This window comes from Chiloscyllium punctatum, chromosome 51 (assembly GCF_047496795.1).
Source record: "Chiloscyllium punctatum isolate Juve2018m chromosome 51, sChiPun1.3, whole genome shotgun sequence".
Taxonomy (NCBI): domain Eukaryota; kingdom Metazoa; phylum Chordata; class Chondrichthyes; order Orectolobiformes; family Hemiscylliidae; genus Chiloscyllium; species Chiloscyllium punctatum.
Window position 1 is genome coordinate 45299196 of NC_092789.1, and position 19294 is coordinate 45318489.

Consider the following 19294-nt stretch of genomic DNA (forward strand, 5'->3'; position numbering starts at 1 on the left):
GCTGCCACATTGAACAGCTGCAGTACATGTGCTGTGTGCTGTAGGTAAACTTCTAATGCCATTCGGGAGGGAACTTGAAACAATGACACTGAACGAATATCAACATGTTTCAAAATCGAGATGGTGGGTGGCTTGGAATTGAACTTCAACATGTATTTCCGATCTTTGTCCTTCTTGATGATCGTGGATTCAGATGTATTTCTTAAGGATCCTTGGTAAATTTCGAAAGAACACCGTTTGGATGGCAGGCATGAGTGATTCCGAGTGTCAGTGAATGAGGGATGAAGCTGCATTCAGCCAGGAAATTGGTGGGGTGTTGGCGGGGGGCGGGGGGGGGGGGGGTGGTGAGGGTGGTGTGCGGCGGGGATTTCAGCACACACTCATTCAACGTGTGTCTTATACATGATGGACAGTTTTTCGGGAAACTTGAGGAAAGTGATTTCTGCAGGAATCCGAGTCTTTGACATATTCTTGCAGCCAATGAATTTATACAGGTCTACAAGTGTGACGCTGGAAAACCACAACAGGTTAGGTAGCATTTGACGTGCAGGGGAAACGACGTTTCAGGTATAAGCACTTCATAGGAGTAGGTGATGTGTTTATATGGTCAGTCCGGTTCTGGTTGACGGTAATCCCCAGAATAATGATAAATGGACGTTCAGTGATGGTGATGACCGTGAATGTTAAAGAATGATGGTTAAATTCTGTACTGTCCAAGGTGATCTGAAACTTCTAAGGACACGCCCGTATGTATTACATGTCTGAGTAATTGCGAATATTGTCAAATCGTGAACATTGTCTAATCTTTGGCGAACACCACTCCCACCACCCCTCTTGTGATTTTACAGTGGATGGATAGTCATTGATGAAGCAACTGAAGATTGTTGGGCCAAGGACGGAGAACACTCTTATATGTCACTAACAGTGTCACTCTCTCTGAGCTTGGAATCTTGCTTCAAGTTCCTGCTTCAAGAATCTTGCTGTAGTGCAGCTTATTGCTAACAATGTGGATTTAATTACTGAGGAAACTGTAAATGAATTCTACTCAACTTCTCCCTTACTTGAAACATGATGACTGTCCAGTTAAATTACCATCATTCATTTCTGTCTAATCAACAAGAAACCCATCAGTCCGTAGGAATATGATGCCCTATCTTTCCATCTCTGATCTACTGGCTTCCCCAGAAATAATTTCCCCTGGGTAACTGCTGAAGAGGTGATATGCCTGCTCTCCACGAATTCCAACCATCTTCTTTTATACCAGGTGTAATTTTAACCAATGCAGTGGTTTCCCTGATTCCAATTTGCTCCAGTTTTGCTATTAATTCTGGTTACCGTACATTGTCAAATGAATTTGTGATGATCTTAGGTGCAGTCACTCTCGCGTCACCTCCACACTTCACCGGGTTTTGTTCTTAAATTTTGTTTTCCAATCTCAAATCAAGTCTTCAAAAGCTTCGGGATGAGTAGCCCTCATACCCCAAACTGAACTTCCGTGAGTAGGTTAGTGGTGAGAAGTGCTGCTTGAAACCACGATAGATGACATCATCCATTTCTTTATTAATGAAACCAATTCGACCAATGGGGGAGCAATTGATTGTCTGATGTTTTATATGTGTTTGTCCGGATAGTTTTCCAAATTGTCTTGTAGATGCCAGTGTTATAGCCCAGAAGGAACAGCTTCAATGGAAGGTTATCAATGCCTAAGTCTTTGCATTATTCAATCCCTCGAGCCGCTTGTTCATCTTTCTGGATGTATCGTGAACTGATATGGCAAATGTACGAGTCAAGATCGAAGACGGTTACACAGAGTAGTGAACTCGGCCCGGACAATCATAACGGCCAGCCTCTCATCTCCAGAATCAGCCTACCAGGTCCGCTGGGGAGGTAAGGCCGCCAGGATTCTCAGAGAAGCACCCCACCCTAGAAATGCTTTTCTACAACCTCTACCCATCAGGAAGAAGGTACAGAAACCTAAACACATTCAACAGACGGTTTCAATACAGTTTCTATCCTCCGGTTGTTTGCATGCTGAATGGACTCACGATGTCTGAACTGTGCTTTGGTTTTTGCCTCTGTTTACCTATTATTAACTTATCTGTGCTATTTAGTTTCGTGCTTTGCCTGGTACACGTGATAATAAATGCAATTCAATTCAATTCAATGCAGTCTCAGCCGAAATGAATCGAATTCCGTGAAGACTACCTAATGGAGGAGACAAAAATAGATCATCCCATTGACACTTCTGTCTGAACATCGCTGCGGGTGTTTCGGCCTTATCTTTTCTATTGTTGTGCTGGGTTCCTCCAACATTGAGGAAGGTGTTATTTGTGGATCCACAAACTCCACTGAGTTGATTGATTGTTCACCACTATTCACACTGACTGCATGTGACAGGATTGCAGAGATTAGATCTGCAATCTCTCGATCACTTGCAGCTAAAACTATTTGGCGAGTAAGTGGTCCAGGTTACCAACTTCACCTCATAGTGTGGTGGACGTGGTGTTGCTCCAGGCAGGCCATCCTGTGTTCTTCATTGAGCAATGCTGCTGCCGACCATCTCTTTGTGGTGGTTTTGAAATGACCGACCGAGTATATATCCTCCAACATTATCAACCTCTCAATTCTTCCACCAAGCATGATCTAATATGTGTGTTTGTTGGGAGTGTGGGGTGGTAACAATGATCCAATAGCTGAAGGAGGGGAGTCAGCAGGAGATTTCTATGTCAGTGTTCAATCTTACGCCATGAGGCTGAGGGAGGGGAGTCAGTAGGATGCTTCCATGTCTGTGTTTGATCTGACGCCATCAGGCTGAGAGAGGGGAGTCAGCAAGAGGTGTGTCTGTCAGTGTTTGATCTGACACCAAGAGGCCGAGGGAGAGGATTCAGCAGGAGGTTTCTATGTCAGTGTTTAATCTGACACAATGAGGCTGAAGGAGGGGATGAAGCAGGAGGTTTTTGTGTCAACGTCTGATCTGATACAATTAGGCCGAGGGAGGGGGGGTGAGCAGGATGTTTCCGTGTCAGTGTTTGATCTGACGCCATGAGGCTGAGTGAAGGGAGTCAGCAGGAGGTTTCTGTGTCAATGTTTTGTCTGAAACCATGACACTTCATTGCGTTACGTTGTTGTTTGAATAGTCTCTAGGGCAGCTCTCCCAATTCTGGCACGGGTCCCCGGATGATTTGAAGTAGGACTTGGCTGGGTCCACAGGGTTTTTTACTTTGTTACTGTCAACCGAAGGGCTTGTCTTGTGCTGTATCACCGAGGTAAAAACAATGACTGCAGATGCTGGAAACCAGATCTGGATTCGTGGTGCTGGAAGAGCACAGCAGTTCAAGCAGCATCCAAGAAGCTTCAAAATCGACGTTTCGGGCAAAAGCCCTTCTCACACTGACTCAACGGTTGTTGTGTATGGACCCCACAAGGTCTCACTCATTCAGTTCCAGTTCCTCACAGTGCCTTTTCTATTGTACAGATTTTGACAAAGTGTTATCTATTAAGTCACTGTGCAAATCTGTGATTCAGCTGTCCATCAGTATCTCTGTATCTTTCCCTGTCATCAACTTCAGCTGCTCCAACCAATCTCTATCGCAGTAACCTTCTGCTTCTCCACAATGTTCAGCAGCTACAACAGCCCTATTTATCACTGGACATTCGTCCAACATCTGCAACTTACATATTACTGTAACCCCCTCCCAAGCGCGACATCCTTTGTCATCTGTCTAAGCTTCTCCAGCTCCTTCGCTGCTGTATAATTATAATTTTCTGTTGAAACTTGTCGATTCCCTATTTTTCTAACCACCTCAGCACATATATCTCTCTTGATTTCTCTAACCTCCTCCAAACCCAGCACTCCTCCCTATCTCTAGACCTCCTCCAAGAGCTAGACACCTCCCTATCTCCCTAACCACCTCCAGCCCCTACATCCGTCCCCATCTCTCTGACCACATCCAGCCACACAAGCCTCCCTATCTCTCTAATCTCCTCCAGACGCAAAGCGATTTCCATTTCTCGAACCACTTCCAAACACTGCATTCCTCCCAATCTCTTGAACCACTTCCAGCCGCGATACCCCTTCCTGTTTCACGAACCATCTCCAGCTCCCACACCCCTCCTTACATATAACCACCTCTATACCTATCTCTAAGTACCTCCAGCTTCCAAACCCTTGCATACATTGAACCACATCCCGCCCCTACACACTCCCTACCTCACTAATCACTTCCATTCCAACATAATTACATCTCACTCTAACCTCCTTCAGCACCCATTCCCCACGTCGTCTGTCAACTCCTCCATCCCCACGTCCCTCCCTATCTTTCTAACCTCTTCCGTACCCTACAACCCTCCCCATCTCTCGAAAAACCTCCGACCACTGCAACACTTCCTATCTCTTTACCCACCTCCAGCTCCCACACCAATCCCTAATACTCGAATAATCTGCACCTCCCAAAACCCTTTCCTATTTCTCGAAACACTTGCAGCCCGTGTACGACAAATCAGTCGAACCACGTCCAACCTCTACACAAGTCCTTATCTCTCTAACCTCTTCCCATGTGCTACAGCCCTCCCTGTCTCTCTAACCTGAGCGCTGCAACCCTCCCCATACCGTGGGAAAGAATTCAGAAAAAGACAGTAGCCTGTTTGAGTATGCACATGCCTCGCTCTTTCTGTAACATAGAGTCATCTTCAGTTTTGCTTTCCTATTTCTGTAACTTGCCCCAGACTAGAAAACTATGAATAACTCCTGCAGATTTTACTCATACTTGTTTATGTAAATTCTTCCAACATCTACACAGCTCCAAACTGCTGTTTCCACCTTCTTCCGCGTCCCGTCCCTCGCCCAATGAATTCCTACAGCATCTATTCCACTTTGTATATCCTCCAGAGCCTGACTCCATCCCTATCCTTGTAACACTCTCCAGACCCGACACCAAATCCTTGTCTCTGTAAACCGCTTCAGCACCAACACACACTCCCTTTCCTGGAACATTCTCCTGCACCTGTACGCACTCGCTGTCAATGAACATTCTCCAGTACCTCGACCCCTCCCATCTTTGTCGCATTCTACATCGCCTATACCACTCCCTCTCCCTATGACATTCTCCATATCCAACGCCCCTCACTACACTATGACAATCTCCAGCATTGTCAATGTCGTATTAACTGCGCAAACCTCAGCAAATTGATTTTGATTTAAAAGACACGATCGAGGCAGCTACACTTAACAAAACAACAGGAATAGACTATAGATGATAACATTGTGTGCCCATTATGAATAAACCTGTCTTCTCAAACTCTGAAAGTTATAAAAAATATTTCTCAGAATAATTAAAGAGAAGATGGTGGTCACGCAGCTTATCAGCTCTACACCAGACGGAATGAACTGTGCACTTACTGTTACATTGCTGCAACTCCATGTAACCCCACAGATTTGTTATCTGTGCCTGTTTTAATTTTGAATATGCTGTCCAGATATTAGCAGTCTCCCTGACTCATTCTTCATGGGTTTTACAGAACAAAGTTACTGTACATGTCACATTTGAATTTAGACTTTAGTCACAAAGTGGAAGTCTTATTTCAGTAAAGGCAATGAGCTTTATTTCAGTAAAGCCAAGGTGTCGTTGAGCTGCCTTCCTGACGCACCGCCGTCTGTGGGCTGCAAGGAGTCAGTGTTTAGGTCCGTCCACTTTCATTTCTTTGAGACTTTGATTCTCTCTATGATCATGTTTTGCATTTTCCTGCCGAATGCCATCAAACTTGCCCCTAATTGTAAAGTTACCTTGTGGACAAGCTCTACCCTTTTCAAGAACTATTTTCAAACTAAGTTAATGACAATCACTCGTTCCAAAAAGATATGAGTGTAACTGCTCAATCACATACCCTGTCTTATTTTCCAAAAGGAAATAAAGTTGAGTCCCAGTCGTCAACCAACCACATCAAACTACCACGTGTGTACTGAGGGCAATGGGGCGCCGGGAACATCGGGGAGCAGGCAATCAGGGAGATGAAGCAACACTTCCGATATCTGAAAGTGTCAGAGTGAACCCTCCAGTACACACTGTATTATTAAGTCCTGTTATCTCTCTCTGTTTGTACAACGTTTTATTCTGCCTGAAACATTCACAGATTCATGGTTCCCCACGTCATATTTCAGCTGTCAAATTGTTGTCCATTGCTTATCCAATTAGAGATTCGCTACCTCCTCTTGATAACATCACTTCCTGTCTCGCTGAGTGTTATTTCTAATTTACATAGATCACGTTTGTTGCATTTATGCCAACCATGATATCGTTTGCAAATCGGTGAGGCCCCAGCACTGGTCACTGTATCACTGCAGTTGTTAATGTGTGTTCATCTGATAAAGACTGATTTAAACCCAATGTACCCCCGCACTTTCCTTACGAATCAGTCCATCACGTAATTCTACATGGCTGTTTTGAAAGGATGAATGTCACCTTCCATTTCCTGTGTAAGAGGCATGAGAGATTAAATGATCTGCTCACGTTGTTGAGTAACTGCCTCGAATGGCTGAATGGCCTCATTCTAACCATGCTTAAAATTCTTGATGGGCTGAATAGCTTGCTTCAGTATAGGTGTAGTTGTCAATATTGCTGAATATTTTGGAACCATCAATGAACTTTCTACTTCGGACTTTATGATGGACCGAAGGCCATTGACGCTGTTGACAGCCCACAGTGCCTCGTGGATGCACAAGTTCCATTTTCACGGTCCATTCGAGGTATGTCCTATTTCACAGAAGGTAGTGCCAAATAATAGAAGGGCGGCACGGTGGCACAATGGTTAGCACTGCTGCCTCACAGCGCCAGAGACCTGGGTTCAATTCCCGCCTCAGGCGACTGACTGGGTGGAGTTTGCACGTTCTCCCCGTGTCTGCGTGGGTTTCCTCCGGGTGCTCCGGTTTCCTCCCACAGTGCAAAGATGTGCAGGGCAGGTGAATTGGCCATGCTAAATTGTCCGTAGTGTTAGGTAAGGGGTATATGTAGGGGTATGGATGGGTTGCGCTTCGGCGGGGCGGTGTGGACTTGTTGGGCCGAAGGGCCTGTTTCCACACTGTAAGTAATCTAATCTAATCTAATCTAATATAGTGGACGTATTTTCAATATGAGACTGAGACGTTCCCACGGTCAGTACTGTGGGCTTCCCAATCCTACAGATAAGGGCACATCCATGTGTGACAATTTTTCTTTCTGTGAGAGTGATTGGCTCTTTTTGGTTCCCGCATCACTTCACAAAGTGTGGCTGCTGTATATTTGTCGCTTCGTCTTGCTCAGTCTTTGGTGGACCTGCGGAGACCCTCTTGATGATGACCATTGTAGTTCCCATACTCAGAGTACCTTCTGTGTCCTTGTCTGCCTCACTGCTTCATCCGATTGTTTTCAACGTCATCGAGAACTGAGTTATCAACGAGGGGTGGTGAGGAGGGCAGTGCATGTATATCATCAGGCAATTTCCTTGAACAACATTGACCTGTTATCATGATATTCCCCGGATTCTATAATCAATGTTGAGTAATTCCAGTGTAACTCCTTTCTGAGATGTATTCCACGGTGTCGGTGTGACAGGATATACACAGGTATGGTGATTGGGCTTGATGAATATTATCCATCAAGTTACATTCTATGAATATGACCATGCAACAGCACAGCAGGTCAGGCGGAATCCGAAGAGCAGCAGAATTTACGTTTTGGACATAAGCTCTTAATCAGGATTTGTGCTTGTGGGCCGTTGTGCGAGTGTATAAATGAGAGGGAGTGGTGTTGTGGAGAAGGTAGCTGTGAATACGATTGGTGATGAATGTGGGAGTGTTGGTGATAGGTCGGAGAAGAGGGTGGAGCAGATAGATGGGAAAGGTATCGACAAGTTAGGATGGCAGTGCCGATCTGTAGGGTTGGATATAGGAAAAATCCAGGGGGTGGTGAAATGAGGAAACTGTTGAAACCACATTAATCGCATGTGGTTGCAGTATCCGAAGGCAGTTCCTCCTCCAGGCGTCGGGTGGTTAGGGGTTGGTGATTGGAGGAAGCCCAGGACCTCAATGGGACGGAGAGTTAAAGTGTTCAGCCACGGGCCGATGGGGTTAGTTAGTGCGGGTTTCCCAGAGATTGTCTGTGAAAGGATCCAAAAGTTAGCATCCTGTTTCCCGGATGTACAGGGAACTTATGCAGTGAATGCGATTTGCTGAAGTACAGGTAAATTTCTGTCCGATGCGGAAGGATCCTTTGTGGGCTTGGATAGAGGTGAGGGATGTGTGTCGGCGCAAGTTTTGAACATCCTGCCTTGGGAGGGGAAGGTGTTACGAATGGGGTATGGACTGGAGGATGGGCATGGATCTGATAAGGGATTCATGGAGGGAATATTCTTAAGGGAACACTGATAGCTGTAGGGAGAAAATATATCTCAGGCGGTGGGGTTTGTATATGGCAGAAATGGCTGAGAATGAAGCAAAGTATCTACTGGTGGTGGCTGCAAGGTGTGGACTGCAGGGTTCTGTCCTTGTTGCGTTGTGAACGATGGTGTTCAAGTGTGGACGCATGGGAAATGGAGGAGATGCACTGGACGTTGTCGTCGACCACGTGGGAAGAACATTTGTGGTCAAGGAAGAAGGAGGCCATTTGAAATTTTATAGGATAGAAGTAGTCAACCTGGGAGCATGTGAGGAGGAGGCCGAGTAATTGGGAATAAGGGGTGGCGTTTTTACAGGAGGCAGTGTGGAAGGAGATCGAATACAGGTAGCTGTGGGAATCGGTGGGCTTGCAGTAGATATCCGTGGTTAGTCAGTCACCAGAGATGAAGATGGAGAGGTCCATGAAGGGCAGTGAGGTTTGTAAGATGGTCCAGGTGACCTTAATGTCAGAGTAGAACGCCTTTACGAAGTTGAAGAACTGTTCATCCTCCTCGTGGGAGCTTGAGGTGGCACCGATTTAGGTATTGATGCAGCAGCGGAAAAGGTGAGGAATGGTGACGGTGTAGCCACTGAATTTTTCACGGAATGTTCTCTACCCAACATTTATAAATGACATTGCTGGAAATACCTGTACCCCACATTCTATAACTGATATTCCCAGGAACATTGTATGTCCAACATTCTATTACTAACATTTCCTGTAATATTCTGCAACCAACACTCTTAATCTGATATGACCCAGAACATTGTCATCCGACCTTCCATAACTGAAATGCTCTGGAACATTCTATACCCAACATTCTATAATACACATTCCCCAGATCATTCTGTACCGTACATTCTGTAGTTTAAATTTGTGGTGCTGGAAAAGCGCAGCAGGCCAGGCAGCATCCGAGGAGCAGGAGAATCGACATTTCGGGTATAAGCCCTTCTTCAGTCTTATGCCCGAAACGTCGATTCTCCTGCTCCTCGGACGCTGCCTGGCCTGCGACGCTTTTCCAGCAACATACTTTTCAACTCTGGTCTCCAGCATCTGCAGCCCTGACTTTCTCCCGTACATTCTATAACCAACATTCTCTGCACCATTCCATCTCTGACATTATTTGTGAACAGCCAAATGTCAGTGGATTGAACAAAAGACAAGATCCAGAGGGAAAAGATCCCGTTCCAGAGAGAAGGAGATACTCTTCCAAAGTTATCCCAGGCAATTAAAGATGTGATTACGTTTTCATTGCGTTTCCAGTTTTTTCACTTGAATCAACTACAATTTCGACTAAATGACAGAAATTTCCAATCTCCGTTTGCCTTTAAGGAAATGAGAGAGAATCCTTGAGGACGGCACCGTTTTCAACCTCTGAATTAGGATCTCGAACCAGTGACATGTGTCTGCTCTGGAGTGATCGAGTGTGTCGGAATGTTCTGGAAACCATCTGTTCTTATGGATGTGCCTCTGTGTGATTAGGGAGGGAGGGTTTCATGTGTTCTACAACACATTTTAGGACATAATTCAGACCTTCCCATTTGTTATTTCAGCTCCAATTATTTTAGTTAATCGCTGAATGCAGTGACACAATTGAAAAATCTCACTGCCTCTGCAATCAAACTGGTGACGTTGCCTCCAGGCAGATGGATAATGTATTTGTTTCCCTTCCTAACAGTTAACGTAGTGACGATCTACGTCTTGGAATATAAAGATTGTGGATTGTCTCCATGTGTCAGACGTTACTTGGGGTCTATGGCAGCGGCGGATCTACTGGTTATTATCCTCGACCTGATATTGAGACACATTCCCATTGCTTATCGGACAAAGTTTTATTTCCTGTACTCCATCCCTGCGTGTAATGTCCATGCTGTCCTGCTTTATGCAGCCACTGACTGTTCTGTCTGGTTCACCGTCACTTTCACCTTTGATCGATTTGTGGCCATTTGTTGCCAGAAGCAGAAAAGTAATTATTGCCGTAAGAAAACGGCGTTTGTGGTTCTTGGAGCAGTGACCGTGCTGAGCTGCTTAAAGAACATTTTCTGGTATTTTTTGCTCACCGCTCTATATCGGCTGGGAAATGGCCCCTGGTTTTGTGTGGCAATAGACGGTGCGTATTCCTCCCGTTTCTGGATCACAAATGAGTTCCTCCACCAAATTGTAACCCCGGCTCTCCCATTTGTCCTGATTCTGCTGCTCAATGTGTTTACTGCCAGACACATTTTATTCACCAGCAGAGCCCGCAGGAGACTCCGGGCTCACACCAATGGGGACACTCATTCGGACACTGAAATGAAAAACCGAAAGATTTCTATCATTTTACTGTTTGTGATCTCGGCCAATTTCATCCTGTTATGGTCAACGTTAATGCTGTGTTCTATCTGGGACCGAATGTGTTGGATTGTAGATACTCCTGTGATTCCCCATCCTTTCATTCAGGAATTGGGCTTCATGCTGCAGCTCCTCAGTTGCTGCACAAACACCGCGATTTATGCCGTGACCCAGACTAAGTTCAGACAGCAGCTGAAGAATGTGCTTAAATATCCCTTCACCCAAATTAACCAATCAAGTAAATTCACTCATTAATTAATCCATTCAGGATTTTCTCATTTCAGTTCAGTGTTTGAGTAAGGAGCAGACTGTCCTTATGGTAACAGACTGAGGGTAGCGTTGGTTTCTCCATCCTTACTCCACAGGGTGGATATGGAGACACGGGGACTCATTTCGATGTTCCTCACAACTCAGTGGCCAGTGAGAAAAGGCACCGTCGCAGTTGTAAACAATTTGTAAACAATAAAAATGGTCATTATAAAATGACGAGCAGCAGAGCGAATGATGTTCTTGTTTGTCTTTGTGTTGAGGAGGCTGTGCTGGAGAGAGACAGAATCAGCTCCAAGTCCTGGTCCTCAGGGAAGCGGAGAGAACTGAAGCATGAGCTCAGGAGTTGGGTGTAACTCCCTCTGTCCTTGCTTTCACTTCTAGGTTGCCCACATTCCGACCTGGCCATCGGCAAAGTTCATCTGTCGACCGCGTTCCTTCCACCTCCACTCAATCACACCCTTCTCTTTCTCTCTCACTTCAAACCCTCACTCTCACTCCTCCTCCTTACCCCCTCTCTTGAACGCTCTCTCTATTTCTACTCCCCCATCTTTCGTCTCATTTTTCTCTTTCTCCTCAATCTCTCTCTTCCTCTGCCCCTCTCCTTTTCAGTCGTTCTTGCCCCAACTCTCTCTGTTTCTCATGTAGTCGCTCCACCTGCCTCAACTTCTCTCTCTCTCCCTCTCTTTCTCTCTCACTCTCCTGCTATATCTGTCTACCTCCCGTCTTTCCATCTCTCTCCCATTTCCTCCCTCATCCCAACCCCCATATCCCTCTAACCTCTCTACTACCCCCCAAAACTGCCAGAGCCACTCCAAACCTCCCCCATCTCTGTGGCAGAGGGAGAGGGAAGGACCAGCGAGGGGGTGTTTGTGACATAGAGAGGGAGGAAACGAGGTTCTGGTAGATGGAAAGGGAGGAATTAGACAGAGAGTAGGGGAAAGAGAGAGGGGGAGCGGGTTAGAGAGAGAGAGAGATGGAGGGGGTCGAAAGAGTTGGTGGTGTACAGAGAGACAGTCGGAAGGGGTAAAGGGAGAGGCGGAGAAGGGAGTAGAGGGAGAGGGTAGACAGAGAGAATGTGAGCAGGGTAGATTGAGAAAACGACTGAGAAAGGGAGTGGAGGAGACATTGAGGGAGTGGGATAGAGAGAGAAAAAGAGAGATTTCGAGTAGTTGAGACAGTGGGAGGGCGTAAATAGAGACAAAGTGCAAGGCGGGAGGAGAGAGAGTGTGGGAGGGAGGCAGATAGAAAGAGAGGGATGCAGAGAGGGGGCGGGAGGGGCTAGACAGGGAATAGTTTGCAGAGGTAGAATTGGAGGGCCTGAGAGCGAGTGGGAAGTTGGAGAGAGAGAGTGGGAGCTGGTTGAGAGACTGGGAGTGGGTAGAGAGATGCAGATTGTGAGAAGGGTAGAGGGAGAATTGGAGGAGGGAAGAGAGAATGGGACGGGGTAGAGAAAGAGAGATAGTGAGAATGGGAAAACGTTCAGCGGAGAGACAGTCGGTGGTATAGAGAGAGAGGTTAGAGAGTGTGGGAGGGGATAGAGAGAGAGGGAGGTTTTAGAGAGTAAGAGTAGCAGGTGGCAAAGAGAGAGTGGGCCGGGGTACAGCGATTGAGAGTGGGAGGGGGTAGAGAGAGAGATTTGTGGGGAAGAGAGAGGGCGGGAGCGTGTAAAGAGAGGATGGAAGTGGGGAGAGAGAAGAGAGTTTACAGCGAGAGTGACAATTGGAGTGGGGAGACAGTGAGAGAGTGGGCGTGAGGAGAGAGACAGCGGGAGGGTGTAGAGAGATGCAGAGTGGGGGGGTGGAAGAGAATGGAAAAAGGGCACAGAGAGAGGGACGGGTACAGCAAGAGAGATATGGTAAGTGGGTGATGGTTGCAGTGAGAGAGGGAGGAGTAAAAAGAGTCGGGTATAGAAAGAGAGGATAGGGAGAGATTGAGAGGGTGTAGAGAGAGAGACAGTGGGAGGTCGTCGAGAGAGCGTGTGAGTGGGTTAAAGAGACAGAAATGGGAGGGTTTAAAGAGTGAAAGAGAGTAGGGGAGGAAGAGAGACAGAGAAAGAAGGGTCTTAGAGAGAGAGGATGAGACAGTGTGGGACGGGAGTCTATCAGTTTTTACTGGGGATTCCTAGGATGTCTATCAATATTTACAGAGGGGTTCTTGGAAGTGTGCCAATAATTACAGGGATGTTCCGACGAGTGTGTCGGTGTATACAGGGTGTCCTGGTGAGTGTATTTATATTTACAGCAGTGTCTTGGGGAGTGTGCCAGTATTTCAAGCGGTGTCCCGGGGAGTGTGTCGTTATTTACAGGGGAGTCCTGGAGAGTATCAGTGTTTATGGGAGGTCTCGGGAGTGTGATGGCATGTACGGAGTCTGTCCCTGGGAGTGTATTTGTATTTACAGGGGGTTCCTGAGAAGAGTGTATGCATTTGCAGTTGCTCCCCGGTAGTGTGTCTTCTTATGAGCGTGTCAGTTTTTACGTGGGTGGGGGTGTCTCCAGTACAGTATCGGCATTGGCAAGGGATTCTCAGGCACGGTGGTATTACTTACAGGGGGTCGACGAGGATAGTGTCGGAATTTATAGGGGGATCCTGTGAAGAATGTAAGTATTTACAGTGGGGGTCAGGGGGGCACTATCGGTATTTATGTGGGTGGTCCGGGGGAGATCGCCAGTATTTTCAGTGTGTTCCCAGGGTGATTGTCGGTACTTCCATGGTGGTCATTATTCACAGGGAATTTCCTGAGGTGTTTTCCGCATTTACAGGGGGCGTCCTGGGAAGTATGAAGTGGAGTTTCCGCGCAATGTGACTGTATTTACGGGTGGGTCCGGAGACCAAGTCAATATTTATAGGGGGTCCCAGTTTGTGTCAGTATTGGGTGTCGCAGTGGCTCAGTGGTTAGCACTGCTGCCTCACAGCACCAGGGTCCTTTTTTCTTTGTTCCCGCCTGTCTGTGTGGAGATTGCACATTCTCCCTGTGTCTGCATGAGCGTCCTCCGGGTGCTTTGGATTCCTCCCACAATCCAAAGATATGCAGGGCAGGTGAATTGGCCATGCTGAATTACACACAGTGTTATGTGCGTTAGTCAGTTGTGAATATCGGGTAGGGGAATGGGTTTATGTGGGTTTCTCTTTGGAGGAGCGGTGTGGACTTGCTGGGCTGAAAGGCCTGTTTCCACACTGTGGAGAATCTAATCTAATCTTTCTACGGGAGTCCTGTGGAGTGTTACGGTATTTACAGGGGCGTTCCAGGGAGAGGGTCTGCACTTTTAAGCGAGCGTCCTGGAGAGTGTGTCATTATTAACAGGGGGATACCAGGGAGTTTGTCAATATTTACAGGGAGGTCCCGGGGAGAGTGTTGATATATACAGGGTATTCTGGGGAGTGTGTTGGCTTTTACCGGGGATCTCTGGGAATGTGTCAGCATTTACAGGGCCGTTCCATGCAGCGTGTTTGTATTTATAGTGGGGTCCCGGGGAGTCTGCCAGTATTTCAAGTGGGTCCTGGGGAGTGTGTTGTTATTTACGTGGGGGTTCTGGAGAGTGTGTCTGTGTTAACAGGAGGGTCCTGGAGAGTGTGTCGATATATATAGAGTTCCCCGGGGAGTGTGTTGGTATTCACAAGAGGGTACTGGGAAATGCGTCAGTACTTGCAGGGGGTTCCCAGGGAGTGTGCCATTATTCAAGTGGATCGTGGGGAGTGTGTTAGTATTTATAGGGCTCCCAGGGAGTGTGTTGCTATTTAGTGGGGGTCCAGGGGATTGTGTTGTTATCTACAGGTTGTTCTGGAGATTGTGTTGGCATTTCCAGCGGAGTCCCGGGGAGTGTGTCAACGTTTACAGTGGGGGGTCCCAGGGTGTGTGTAGAATTTGCAGGACGGCCTCAGGGAGTGTGTCAGTATTTACAAGGTGGTCACGGGGTGTGTTTCAATATTTACTGGGGTGTGGTGCAGACTTTGTCAATATTTTCAGGAGGGGTCCCGTGTATGTGTCAATATTTACAGATGGTGTCCCGGGGAGTGGGTTGTTATTATCAGGGAGACCTGGGGAGTCGGTCGGTATTTCCAGGGGCGTTAAGTGGATAATGTCAGTAATTACGTGGGGGTTACGGGAAGCGTGTAAGTATTGACACGTTGGCCCTGGGGAGTGTGTTGGTATTTACAGGGGCGTGTCCTGGGTGAATGTCAGTATTTAGTGGAGATTCCCGGGTCGAGTGTCTGTATTTACAGAGGGGAAGCCAGGAAGTGTGTCGTTATTTACACGGACGTCCCGGGGAGTGTGCCAAGATTCACAGGTTTGTTCCAGCAAGTGTGTCGGTATTTAGAAGGGGTGTCCCTGGATTTGAGTCGGTACCTGCATGGGTTGCGTCCTGAGATAGTGTCACTACTTCCAGAGTGGTCCCGGGGAGAGTGCCTGTCTTTATTCAGGGGGGAGCGGGTCGCAGGCAGTGTATCATTATTTACAGGGGGATCTGGAGAGTTTGCCAGGATTCACAGGAGGCTCCTGGGGAGTGTGTCAGTATTTACAGGACATGACCTACGGACTGTGTCGGTATTTACAGGTATCCCGGCGAGAATGTCCTTCTTTGCAAGGGGGGGGGGGGGTCCCTGTGCAGTGTTTTGATATTTACAGGGGCATCCCAGAGAGTGTGTCGGTAATTACACACAGCATCCAGGGTAGAGTTCTGTTATTTGCAGGGGGATACCAAGGAGCAGGTCTGTATTGACAGGCATTTCCCGAGTTGAGTATCGGTAATTATAGGCGGGTCCCGTGAAGTGTGTCTGTATCTCAGGGCTTGGCTCCAGGGAGTGCGTTGTTATCAAAAGGGGCATGTGGGGTGTGTGTCACCATTTACAGGGTCTGTCTGTGATGTGTGTCAGTGTTTACAGTGGTGTCCTGGGGAGTATTTCAGTATTTACAGGGCGCTCCCGTAGAATGTATCATTATATACAGGGGACGCCCAACGAGTGTGTTGGTCTATAGAGGGTGATGCCGGAGAGTGTGTCAGTATTCTCAGTGGACAATTCTGGTGTGTGTTAGCATTTACAGGGAGGTTCCAGAGTAGAATATCAGTATATATAGGGGTTTCCCGACGTGTGCATCAGTATTTACGGGGGTATGGGTTCCTGGCGAGTGTGTCAGTTATATACAAGGTTTACTGGGGTATGTATTTGTATTTACAGGCGTGTGCCAGTGGATTATGTCAGCAATTACAAGGGTGGTTCCGAGGTGTGTGCCAGTATTTACAAGTCTGGTCGCAGGGAGATCGTCTGTATTTACAGGGTGTGGTCCCAGGTAATGTGTCGTTATTCACAGGGGGATCCCGGGGAGTGTGTCAATATTCACAGGAGAGTCACAGAAAGTGTGTCAGAGTAGAGTATCGAATTTATAGGGGTTCTTGCGGAACATGGCAATATTTGGAGCGGGAAGATGGCTCAGTGATTTGCACTGCAGCTTCACAGGGCCAGTGATCTAGGTTCGAATCCACCCTTGCCTGACTGTCTGTGTGGAGTTTGTACTTTCTCTCCGTGTCTGCGTGGGTTTCCCCGGGGTGCTCCAGTTCCCTCCTACCATCCAAACATGTGTAGAATTGGTGGATTGGCCATGCTAAATTGGCTGTAGTGTTAGGCGTATTAATCAGAGGGAAACGGGTCTGGCTGGTTAGTGCGGACTTGTTAAGCAGAAGGGTTTGTTTCCACACTGTAGGGGAATCTAATCTTTACAGCGTGGTTCCCGGAGAAAGTGTCGGTATTTACAGGTGGTCCCGGGGAGTGTGTCAGTATTTACCGGGGTCGCATAGTGTATTGATATTTACAGTTTGGTCCCATTGAGTGTTTCAGTATTTATTGGGAGTTTCAGGGCGGAGGACAGTATTTACGGCGGGTGGGGGGGGGGGGTGCAGGTGAGAGTGTCGCGCCTTAAGGGGGGTTCCCCAGGAATGTGCCATTGTTTACGGGTGGGGCTTCGGGAAGTCTGTCAATCTTTATGGAGGGGGAGGTAACAGGCAGTATGACAACATTAACAAGGGTGTGCCGAAGAATGTGTCAGCATTTACAGGGCTCCTGGGGGACAAATTCCATTTTTATAGGGGGTACCATGGAGTGTGTCCGGATTTACAGGGATGGTCAGAGGCAGTGTGTCGGTATTTGCAAGGGTTACTGGGATAAATGGCAGTATGTACAGAGGTGTCCCTGTGGAAAGTGTCGGTATTTACGAGGTGATCATGTTCAATGTGTCAGATTTTCTTGAGGAGACTGCTGCACTTACGGATGGGGTGTCTTGGTGACTGTATCGGGATTAAATGAATGGTTTCCATGCAGTGTATCAGTATTTACAGGATGATGCTGATGTATGTATCAGTATTTCCAGGGGTGTGTTAGGGAAATTGTCGGTATTTGCATGGGTGTCCCTTGGAGCGTGTCAGTATTTACAGGAGGGATCCGGGTTGTGTGTCAGTGTTTACGGGTGTGTCTCATGATGTGTGTCAGTATTGACAGGGGAGTCCGAGGAAGAAAGTCGGTATGTAGCGTGGTGGGTAGGGGTCAGAATTTACAGGAGGTTCTGGGTAGTACTTCAGTATTTACAGTGGGGCAATACAGGGGAGTGCGTCGTTATTTACAGATATTTTCCGCGAAGGGTGTCATTATTTACAGGTTTGTGTTTTAGCGTGTGTGCCAATATTTACAGAGGGGTTCCAGGCAATGTGACGGTATTTAAAGGGGTGCTTCGAGGAGTGTGTCAGGATTTACAGGGAGATTCCCCAGGGATTTTCGGGTTTTCACAGGACATGCTGTCCTGCGCTGTGTGTCAGTATTCACTTGGAAATTCCCAGGTAGCATTCCGTATTTATAGGGGATTTCCAGGGAATGTATCAATATTCCTGGGTAGTGTGACAAATTAACAGAGGTCTGCCGGGAGTGTGTCATTATTTACTGGGGGTCCTGGGTGATGTGCCAGTATTTCCAGTGGTTTATCGGGTCAGAGTCGGTATTTATAGGGAAATCACATTGTATATGTCAGGATTTAAAGGTGAGCTACTGGGCAGTGTGTCAGTATTCACAGGTGTGTCCTAAGGTATGTGTCAGTAGTTACAGGGATGCCCTGGTGGAAAGTGCCCGTCTTTACAGGGGGTTCCCGAGGAGTCTGGCAGTATTTACAGGTGACCCGGGAAATGTGTCGATACACATAGCGGGGGGTCCTGGGGAGTCTGTATTTAAATGAGGGTTCCTGAGGAGTGTGTAAGTGTTTACATGGGGGAACTGTAGAGTGTGTCAGTATTTGCAAGTGCATTCTGGGAAGTGAGTGAGTATTTACAGGAAGGGTCGCAGGGACTGCGTCTGTGTTGGCAGGGTTTCCTGGTGAGTGGGTAGTTATGTACAGCGGGGGAGTGTCAAGGCGTGTGTCTGTATTTACAAGGAGGTCACTGGGAGTGTGTTGGTATTTGCACTAAGGTCCAGGGACTTATGTTGGTGTTTAAAGGGGAGTCCTTGGGTATGTGCAAGCATTTAAAGGGTCTCGCCGTGCAGTCTGTCAGTATTTACAGGAGCGTCCTTGTGAGTGTGTCAGTTTTTACAGATTGATCATGGGTCGAGTGTCGATAGTCACAGGTGTGGTCCATTGGAGATTGTCAACATTTACCAGGATGTGCCTGGCAGTATGCCAGTATTGACAGAACTGTGCTGGAATATGCATCTGTATTTACAGAGATGTCCCAGGCAGTATGTCAGTACTTACAGGGCAGTTCCGCGAAATGCGTCAGTAGTTACAGGGGTGTCTGACGGAAAGCGATGGAATTTAAATTGGGATCCCGGGATCTGTGTCAACATTTAAAGCGATGTGCAGTGGAGCTTGTCAGTGTTTATATGTGCGTGTCGGCGTGCATGTCAGTATTTACTGGTGTGTCCCAGTGAAAGGGACAGAAGTTAAATTGCGGGCACAGGGTGTGTGACAGCACGAACAGGGATGTGCAGGGGAGCATGTCAGTGTTTACAGGTCCGTGTCGGGGTGTGTGTCAGTATTTACAATGGTATCCTGGGGAGTGGGTCAATATTTTCAGGTGTGTTGTGAGGAGTGTGTCAATGTTCATAGGTGAATTCCCATTCAGCGTGAGGCTATTTAAAGGGGTATTTCAGGGATTGTGTCAGGTTTTACAGGGTACCCCTGGGGTGTTTGTCAGAATTTACGGGGTGTTCCCGGGACAGAGTCTGCATTTACAAGGTGCGTCCTGTGGAGTCGATCAATATTTACAACAGGGCTCCCAGGGAGTATGTCAGCACTTACAGAGGGTTACTGT

General features: G+C 47.3%; 1 protein-coding gene across 1 annotated transcript in view; it reads left to right on the plus strand.

Annotated features, from left to right (window-relative positions):
* The first annotated feature begins 8534 nt into the window (after positions 1-8534).
* Positions 8535-19294, plus strand: part of LOC140470519 (integrin alpha-M-like) — a 154585-nt gene continuing 143825 nt past the window's right edge. Inside the window, exons 1-2 of the mRNA XM_072566622.1 lie at positions 8535-8692; positions 16185-16296. Coding sequence (XP_072422723.1) covers positions 8535-8692; positions 16185-16296 — 270 coding nt within the window. The remainder of the gene's footprint in view (positions 8693-16184; positions 16297-19294) is intronic.